This window comes from Nicrophorus vespilloides, unplaced genomic scaffold (genome assembly GCF_001412225.1).
Source record: "Nicrophorus vespilloides isolate i.1.1-1 unplaced genomic scaffold, Nicve_v1.0, whole genome shotgun sequence".
Taxonomy (NCBI): Eukaryota; Metazoa; Arthropoda; class Insecta; order Coleoptera; family Silphidae; genus Nicrophorus; species Nicrophorus vespilloides.
In genome coordinates this window covers 30,306-40,583 of record NW_017095584.1, presented here as the reverse complement: position 1 = coordinate 40,583, position 10,278 = coordinate 30,306, and the positions used below count along the sequence as shown (strand labels likewise).

At 31.7% G+C, this 10,278-nt stretch overlaps 1 protein-coding gene across 3 annotated transcripts in view; it reads left to right on the top strand.

Annotated features, from left to right (window-relative positions):
* Positions 1-10,278, top strand: part of LOC108557688 (probable nuclear hormone receptor HR3) — a 72,173-nt gene that overhangs the window by 39,980 nt on the left and 21,915 nt on the right. Inside the window, exon 1 of one of the 3 annotated variants that reach the window (XM_017914323.1) lies at positions 6,449-6,596. The exons of the other annotated variants lie outside the window; for them this stretch is intronic. Coding sequence (XP_017769812.1) covers positions 6,500-6,596 — 97 coding nt within the window. The 5' untranslated portion in view covers positions 6,449-6,499. Of the gene's footprint in view, positions 1-6,448; positions 6,597-10,278 lie in introns of those variants that run through there. 3 annotated transcript variants of the gene reach the window in all.

Genomic DNA, 10,278 nt, shown 5'->3' with positions numbered 1-10,278 from the left:
GACAATTTTTTAAATCAATGAAAAGATAACTGAAGTGGAAGTTTATCATTCATTATACTTCTAATATCAGTGCAAAATCTGATACTAAAGCAATATTCATTGTATTTCTGAACGTATATACAATTCTAGTTAAATGCAGTGTTTGTATGAATGTTTACTCTGGTTGCAAGTGGAATGTAAGAAACTTAATTAAAGTTACATTTCATTGATATAAATAAATTGTCTACAGATTCATACATTTTCGAGTCTTTATTTTACTTCTGTTATTTCTCATCGAGTTTTAATATTGCTTTTTTTTCTGACATTTCATAGAATTGTGAAATTTTATTCTGATATTAGAAGTATAATTAATGATAATAACTTCCACTTCAGTTACTTTTCATTGATATAAAAAATTGTCTGCAAAATGTGATACTAAAGCAATATTCATTGTATTTCTATACAATTCTAGTAAAATGCAATGTTTGTATGAATGTTTACTCTGGTTACAAGTGGAATGTAAGAAACTTAATTAAAGTTACATTTCATTGATATAAATAAATTGTCTACAGATTCATAAATTTTCGAGTCATTATTTTACTTCTGTTATTTCTCATCGAGTTTTAATATTGCTTTTTTTTCTGACATTTCATAGAATTGTGAAATTTGATTCTGATATTAGAAGTATAATGAATGATAATAACTTACACTTCAGTTACTTTTCATTGATTTAAAAAATTGTCTGCAAAATCTGATACTAAAGCAATATTCATTGTATTTCTGTTATTTTAGATTACATTATTATATACAAATTGTGAATTTTCGTTGTTTTGGGTTAAAATAGTATAGAAATGTTTTTGTGGGGAAGGATACTGTTTTTTTTTGCTAAATCATCTTGGAAGTATCTTGAAAGAAACGAACCTAATCAAAGGACTTCCGCTGCTGCTATTTCATCTATATGTATTCTACTTCTATATTTTTTTTTTGTCTGGAATTTGGATCCATGAGAAAAGCGCAAAGGAAATAATCAATATCCGGTGGTAATATATTTTTTTTGCGCGCGGACGTTGAGGTGGTGGTGGTTTGGTAACGCAACTAACGAAGGAATCTTTTTGGATGCGGTGCGAGAGAGCCGACTAACGTTTTCGGGAGGGGACGTATCCAAAAGCCATCCTCGAATCTAGACCTCACCATCATCATGTGTTGTACGTAAAAGTACAGTTATATGTTTGAAACTTGCGCCGCACAATACTTTGTACCTACTTTCTACTGTACTTCGATGGAGGCTCGGGTTTAGTTCTAGCCAAGAAACCGTGGCGAGAGGATTGCCGAATTTTTTTCCACACTCACACACGCTCCTCCTCGTATACACACGTATACGTACACTCGCGCACCCACACACACATACTTACATACGTATATGCACAGTCCTCGCATAGGCATACACACACATACACTCACGCACAGCGCGTCCGTTCGCGTCGTTCCGTTCACGACGAAAACTCGGGGGAGTCGCGATTTTCCGCACGCGACCCCAGACCTTCTGCGCTGGTCACAAAACCAACCAACCAACCAACCCCCCAGAAAATAAAATCCGAAGCGCAAGAAACAAACATAATAATAAAAGTAAGGAAAAAGGTGGCAGGAAAAACAAAGCATAAGTACAACACAAACAACCCCCTTCGTGTGTGCGCGTATTCCCAATAAATGTGCGAGTTAAGTATCCAGTAGTTAAGTGACACGGAGTTTGCCATCGAACTCTCGACATTTCTAGTTTGCCGGCACACGAAAATGGATTTGCATCGCAGTTTTATGATGAAATGTGTGATTTGTGATTGTGTCCAGCAGTGAACGAACACGGATTATTTTCCAAAAGAGGATTATTCACCACTTTGTTGGAGGAAAACTTTTGAATTTAAACCAAAAAAAAATCAAAAAAAATCTTCAAAATATTATTTACCCGAAACAATTTTTTACAAAAACAAATTTATATGAAAGGTGTGTTGGTATTCGATTTTTAAATCCCCCCCCCCCTATCTCTTTTTAAATGCTACAAAACTTATTTTTCTGCTGCTGATGATGATGCTGCGACTTATGGATCCAACCGAGAGAAAGCTTACCACTTTTTTTCTTTCAAAGGTCTCCGCTGTGCGTTACGCAAATTTTACATAACCGACTCAATTATTCCAATAAACAATGGGTATCTCTGCAAAATTTGATAACATATATCATTATATAAACGCTTCAATTTTGAAAGAAAAAAAAATCAAATAAACACTTCATTTTAACTAAATTTAAGAGGTACTAAATTTTATTATAAATAAGCAGTTCCCTTTTAAAACAAATATTCTTCTATAGGTTATAAATTATTAAATGAAAACGATCAATTATGTAATTTCTATACTCTATTTTAAATTTAGTTTATAGTTTTTTTAAATTTTTAACGAAACAATTGTAATTTAAATCAAAAATTCAATTTCAATATTGTAATAGAATTCAGTTCAATCAGTGAGTTACACAATATAAATATAGTAATATTTAATTAACGTATAAACAGAACAATAAATAATCTGTTAATTATTTTATACATTATTTCGATTATTTTTTGTAACCCAGATTTAAATTGATAGTAATAAATGATACGAATAATAAAAATAACATTAAAATTGTGTGTGTGTGTGTGTAAGTCATTTCTCTCACGTTAATGGTTATTTCTGCATATTCCATCGTTATATAACACATTTGTTTCTTGAAATCGCCGTTGACCTCGCAGCAATAATAAAATGTGTTGGCCACTGACCGAAGCCTTTTCCCGCGAGTTATATTTGATTTTATTCCACACGTTTCTTTTTTTTCTTTTAAATTATTATTTCAGCTTTATTTTATTTCAGTTTTTTTTTTCACACGAAACGTGGCCGTTTTAGACAAAATTTCGATGTTGTTTCCGTGCGGAGATTCCGATTTGAAAACTGTTACTTTTTCCGCTTCTTTGTAACAAAATACGACAAAATAAATGTAAAAAAAATCACAAATATTAGATGCGTACCATGTGGTATTATATAAAGGAGGATATCCTTGTCTGATTTATGCGCTTTGTGCTAATAATACAAATATAATTGTATGAAATAAGCTATGAAACATGAGCGTTAGCTGTGTATCATCATAATTAATTATAATATTACTTTATTCGACGGAAGAGTTCGGTCAATAACCTTTTTGATTCTTTCACAGTAATGCACATTAGTTTTAAGGATAATTGCTGCGATGGATTATTTCCTTGAATCTTATAACAAAATGTAATTTATTACTTACTTTATACAGCAATAGTTCCAATTGTCCGGATAGATACTTGATTTACTTATATATTTTATATATTTAAGTAATTAACTTAACATATTTGATCAAATTAAAGTTTTCAACGCGATGTTGGTTTCACATATAATCATTACAGAAACAAAATAAGAAAAGATAATCTAAATGTTACAGCACATTTTTTTATATATATATATAATTATTTTAACGATTATAGAGTATGTGTGTGTGTATGCCTCGATGAAAGGAACAACATGCAAATGTGTATGAAATGATCGTGTAGCATTGCCGCAATGCCACATATTTAATCTCCAGAAGAGCTTGCATAATGGCACTTGGAAGGTACATAACACAATTCCAGCTGCGCTCCGCACAATCGTCATGTGCAACATTGTATAAACAAACAAGCAAATTGTTTGTTATATCAAAATTAAATTGAAAATAACAACGAGTCCGCTTAATTTAACGTTGTTAACGCATCGTGCGAATACTTTCGACAATTCATTTACTTTTGATATTAATTGTATTTTTTTTTTTAAATTATAATATGCATGAAATTAATTTAATTAACTGATTTTATTTGATTGACTGAATTCCGTTGAAAAAAAAAATAATTTATAATTATTTAATTAATATAATATTTATTGAAATTCTCATAAAATGTATTGATTAATGATATAATCTATTTTTAATCATAATTTGATGTGACTAAATTTTGTTAAAGGTTATTTTAATGATGATTTAAAAAAATCTTACTATAGAAAATCGTCATCATTTATACTGTGATTTATTTAAAAAATATGGTTTTGCAAATATAAATTTGGAATAATATACAATATTTGATTTAATATACTTTTCAATTTATCGATCTGAGGCGAGAGAAACGTCAATACTACTAGCTTGCATAACAAAATTACGTGTTTGTTGTATTCATTAATGAATTGTTAAATATATATTTTTTAACTGTACGTTCAATTAAATTTAATGATCATGATTTATTAATAACTAAAAAATAATAATTATACTTGATAATATAATCAAAAATATGGAATTGGATAAAATGTAGATACGCAAAAATTCCAATATGCCTTGTATAATGAACGTGAAATGCAAGTAAATAAGATATGGATCTATGATGAAGTATGAATGGAGGAGTAAACACGAAATAACTGCATTTGTGTGTGTATACAGTGAAAAGGAAGCCAGATGAGTTCTGGTGTGTACGGTGACAGAGAGGGAGATGGAGATGGGATAGGTCGGAAAGATGGATTATTAAATTCGCTAATGAAGTTTACACCGAAGGCGTGCTGAGCTAATAAGAAGGAAGCAGTCGTCGGGAAAAGTTACGAAAGTTATTTCCAGCTGTACAACTCCTAAGTGTCCTATCATCTCTCTCTGTATTAGTATGTGTGTGCATGGGTTATATACGTGTTGTGCGTTAATAACTTTCGTTTTCATCAAATTTCACGATGTACTAATAATAAAAGCCTGCAATGTCGAGAGCTGCGCTGAAATGAATTTGTATGTGTGAATGTGTTTGTGAGTGTGTGGTGCGGCGAGGAGTGGTGGAGGGAACAAAAGCACTCCGGAGGATTACGTAAGTCCTCGTCGGAGTGTTGGGTATATCGTCATATCTTCTTTAAACTGCATAGTATTGATTCACCGCCGCCACTCGACTCTCTTTCCACACATACACACACATAATACACATGCACACCCTGACTGAGTGACTGACTGACTGACTAAAACTACTCCGCTTGTTTTTTCTCTCTTATCCAACAACTATTTCGATAAAGAGATGAAACTTAGTTCCCTAAACTCAAACACAACTAAAATCAATCACTTGCGATTTAATGTTTGAATCGATGCTCTATTGCTCGGAGAAGGTAAATAATTCAATTCAAATAGAATAGACGTTGTTGATGAAGGTGTGAAAATGGGTAGTCCTTGAAGATGGAACAGAACCATGCACATGAAATCATTAAAAACCCATCTAATTACAAACACTTTCAAGATCTACACATAAATATTTAACATGAATACCATAAATAAAATCTACAATAATTGTAATTCTTGAATTGTATTGAAAAAAAAAATATTCAATTTAATAAATGAAGCATTCTGAAAATACGTTTATTGCTTCAACAAAAAAAATGTAATTCAATTGTAGAACTATAAAAAAAAAATAATTTATTTATAGCAACTGTTTTGTTATTATATTTTTAATAATTAAAAATATTGTTATGTACAATAATTAAAGTTTAATGTAATATAAAAGATGAGCATAAATGTGCGAAAAAGAAGATAAATAAATAAAAATAATCGATAAATCTATTTATACAAAGTATGTATTTGGTGAATGAAATTTTGCAAAGTGAGCCGGAGAGTTTATCTCCGAGGCGTAGAGTAAACAGAGACTAATCTGGGACACGTTGAGGTAGGTTCCCAATATTCCTATATCATTTGGTATTTGCGTAGCGCAACAGCACACACATACAGACAGCATTGTTGCTTCGCGACTTTTATCCTAACATCAGCAGCAAAAGTCAACAGCAGCAGAAGATTATGACACAGTTTATAGCAAACAACCATGCGGATTTGGAGATTTGCACTCCCATGCATGATCCCATTCTTGTTGTTTCTCTGATTACATTATCAATATTATTATATTTTTTTTTGTTGTTGTTGTTGTATTCATGTTATGTTTCTTTCTTTCTTTTCATGTATCGAAACATGTTTAGGGCGTGAAATGGACGTGGTCGCATTAGCCAGCGCTCATTTAGAATGAAGAGATGGAAAGTGTATTGCGTAAGGCGTTCAAAGAACAGGGTTGACATGGGATATACCACAGACGATGACCAAATCAAGCGAAACATTATAAAGCTCAGTAACTTCATCACGTGAGATCGAAAGGAGAGCAGTTTTTTTTTAACTTTTTCATTATTTTGTTGTTGTTGTTTTCAAAGAAACCCCAATCTTTTGGGACAGAAAGAAAAAGAAAGCAATACAGCAAATACATTTACGAACAGTGAGTTACCATAACCAATAATGACCAGGTGTGCCTCGAGTAGTTTGTGCTCGTTTTTGTGATTTATTATAGATTCTATTTTATATACACACATATATATCTATAATATATATATATATATATAAATACATTTTTTTTCTACGAGAAAAACCGCGAGAGAAGAACGAAAGTGAACTTAAAATGTTTGAAATGTGGAACAATGTTAGTCCAAAATTGGAACAGGTGCAACAGCAGAATCAAGTGCAGCAACCGCACACCTCCAGCGGCAGCATTAAAGGTATTAGTTGTATGTATTTTACATATTTAATTATTACTCCTGAATATACACACATTCACATATATATATATATACATAAATTGCATTTGTAACATTCATGCTTCGATTTTAACAAAATTTGCATTTCAGATCAGAAATGTCAGCTCATTTCGTTTATTTTAAATAAAACCTATCTCTTAGTGAACGAACATAAAACGCAAACTTTCGAATGTTTTCGGTTTCATTTGTTCATCCGAAAACGAATGCGAAGCGAACAAACTACGAAAAAAAAAAACAATATATATATTTGAACGCGAAGCTAAAACAATGGACCGGAAATAAAAGCGTTTCGCGCGCTTCCTCCATAACGTTTCTTTTATATTCTTTTTTTTTGCTTGTCGCATTGCATAACGTCATTATGTCACGTGTATGTATCTTTGGGCGTTACTATCGAAAAATCGCGGATTTCGAATTTTTTAACGATTGTGTGTTAATGAACCTACTAAATTTGAATGTATGTTAGCTCTCAACTACATTATATTCTGTATTATTAACCTTATTTATTTCATGTTTTCTTTACATATTTTTAGTTCTTTTTGGAAAGCAATTTGCCATTTCGCTCAATTAATATTGATTGTTAGTTATTAATGTAATTGCAGATTGCAACTTGAATCTAATACCAACCTGATATTCAATGTAAATGTTACCAACTCAATAATATAAAACTCGTTTTTAAAGAACACAACGTATTATTGACTTAATTTAATCACTATAATTATTAAATTCTGTTTGTTTATTTTATTGCCTCATGCATTTGTTGATTATTACTGAAATAATGTTATTTGAAAACATTTTTAAATTTCAATAATTTTATAAACAAAAATAGGATATTTAAACGGTTATTATGTAACAGATACGTTGAGTAACACTTTGTTATTTAAAAGTAATTGTTTTATTATATTTGTTTTTAATTACAATTAACTTTGAAAGATTATATATTCACTGGAAAGCAAGCATCGAAGTGGGAGAATTAACTAATAATGTCTACAGGGGACCTTCTGAAACCTGTTTTGGACCCGTGTCTTGTAATTATGGGAGACGAGCAAACAAGTTGAGAGTACCGAAATTATCCGAAGATTCAAATTGAAAAATTCGTAGCACAACGGTAAAAAAAAAATGTTTATCATAGAATAATCATAGACGAAATAATACAGTGGAACCTCGCTTAACGAGTTAACACGTTTTCTTATATAAACCAAGGTAAATTCCGTTAATCCGTCCCATGCAGGAGAAAAAAAAAAGTATAATTTGGTCTCGATTTTTCATGATTTTGCTTTTCATATCTTTGGTTATTTTTATTCTTTAGCTTTTTATTAGGAGACATGCCAGTGTTATTAAATTTTGCACAAAAAAATCACAAATAACATGTTTGGAATACAAGTTTGGAAATTTTGTGATCACAAACAACACTAAGATGCAACTAGAATGAACAAGAAATTGTTTTCCAATTCATACGGTGAAGTGAGTTTATATTTGTTTCCATTACTTGTATCAATTCGGGGACTTGGCGGAGGTCTCTTTATACTTTTAATATTCGTTTATATAAAAAGCGTACATAGTGTGTTTATATATTATAATAATACTTGTAAAGTATAGTCCGCTTACACAAAGATGACAAAGAAAATCGAAGATGGTTAATATATTAAAAAATAGACATAATATGTGTACACAAGTTTTGAAAATGATGTAGAAGGATCGCAATCTGGGACTTCTCTTCTCATCGTCACTCGTTATGCGGAACGTCATTTTGCTCGTTAAACGAAATGCTCGTTATGCAAGATGCTATTTAAGCGAGGTTCCACTGTACTTAATTCCAAAAGTATTAAAAATGTATTATTTATATATAAATAGATGTAACTGATGCGTTAAAAGATGACGATAGATCGAACAAATTTATTATTAGTTCAGTGCTAATACACCGTTGTTCTAATTAGTGTAATTAAAACCGCAGACAATAATCAATTTAATTCACATGAAAACACCTCCGTGGGTGTTGCGTTACAGTCTGAGTAATTCTAATCCGGCGATCGGAGTGATTAGCGACTGCTTTTTCTGCCTGGATTAATTGTTTCGGATGGGATCCAGTTACTCGCACGTTTTTTGCGAAAGTCGACTTTGGCAATAACCCATTAAAAGAATAACAATTAAGCGTGTACAAATAAAAAATCATATGTATATAAATACAAACAAACAAACAAAAAAACGCATACACGGGCGAAGAACTTTCTTTTAGTCGCTTTCACCTTCCCCCTTTTATTTTCGGCACGGAACCCAATTCAAAAAAAAATGTTTTAGTAGACCTTTCTATGCAAATTTCGATTCTTTTTGTTCTTTGCTTAATGCCGATTACTCGATTTTAGCACAACACGAATGCTGATAACGATAACTATCAGGAGGCTTTTATTGCCTAAGAAAAAATGTACCTTAAAAATTCAGTGAATGAATCTCGAATATGAGTGGAGAAAGCAATAACTTGATTATAATGTTAATGATTATAAGATTTCAAATGAATTTGTTATGTAAACTAACTAGCAATACGACGATACAAATACCAATTGATCATTGATAAGTTACTTGGCAAGTACTGTTTTTATTTTACAATTGTAATATGCAGCGAGTTAAGAAAATGTTTATAAAGAAGCGCAGAACTAGTTCAGAACTTTTCTTGAGCAAAAACTAAAGTCACGTGAATGTTCGTTTCTGTACTTATTTTTAAATTAAGATCTTCTATTTCTGGGCAGCATAAAACGTTAATATATTTTAATTTTAGCTTTTTTTTTTCTCTCTTTACCAAAAATTTTCTAAATTAAGAACGTCGCTTATTTATTCCTTTATTTTTTGTATATACGCGGGGAGTCGTTTGTCGAACAATCTGATTAGTTTGCGTTTGGCATTTGGGTGACTTTTAAAAATGCTGGCGTCTGCTGTGACATTTTTGAGGGGAAAACAATTCGTGTTCGGTTTGTTTGTGTCTTTACACCTCCTGACTCGCAAACCTCGAACTCCAAATATAAATCTAATTTTAAACGCAGCATCTCTTCGAATCGTTTAATTATTTCCATTGTGAATTTGTGCGTTTCTCGTTGATATTATATTGTGTTTTTTTTATGTAATTTAAGTTTCTTACGGGCTTATCTCGTGAAGGTTTATTGAACTGAACGGCTTCGAATGTAGGTCGAATTGATAGTACGAAACGCACATAAATAATAGAAAATCGTTGGTCGGACGGCGCGAAAAGCGCGAAAACCTCGGAATTCCGTGATTTCCATTCGGCTTATTAACCATTCGCGACAGGTTTCGAAAAACCTCTTCTTCACCCCTCTTTTTACTTAACTTTTTCTCTCTCTCTCTCTTTTACTTCTTTTCTCTATCATTTACTTCTTTTTCTTTTACTTCTTCTCTCTTCTTTATTTTTATTTTCGCCCGCGCGCGCTCCGACGTTGCGCAACGGCCGACGGTTGCGTAACGCGTTCGCAGAGCCAGCGAAATATTACACACACACATACACATTTACACACTCGCGTACACATACACCAGCAAAATTGTATATTAGATTTACAAGATTTCACTCGCGCAGGAACGAAAATTATAAACACACATGTTGTAACGATAAATATAAAGAAAACGACAGTACTACTATATA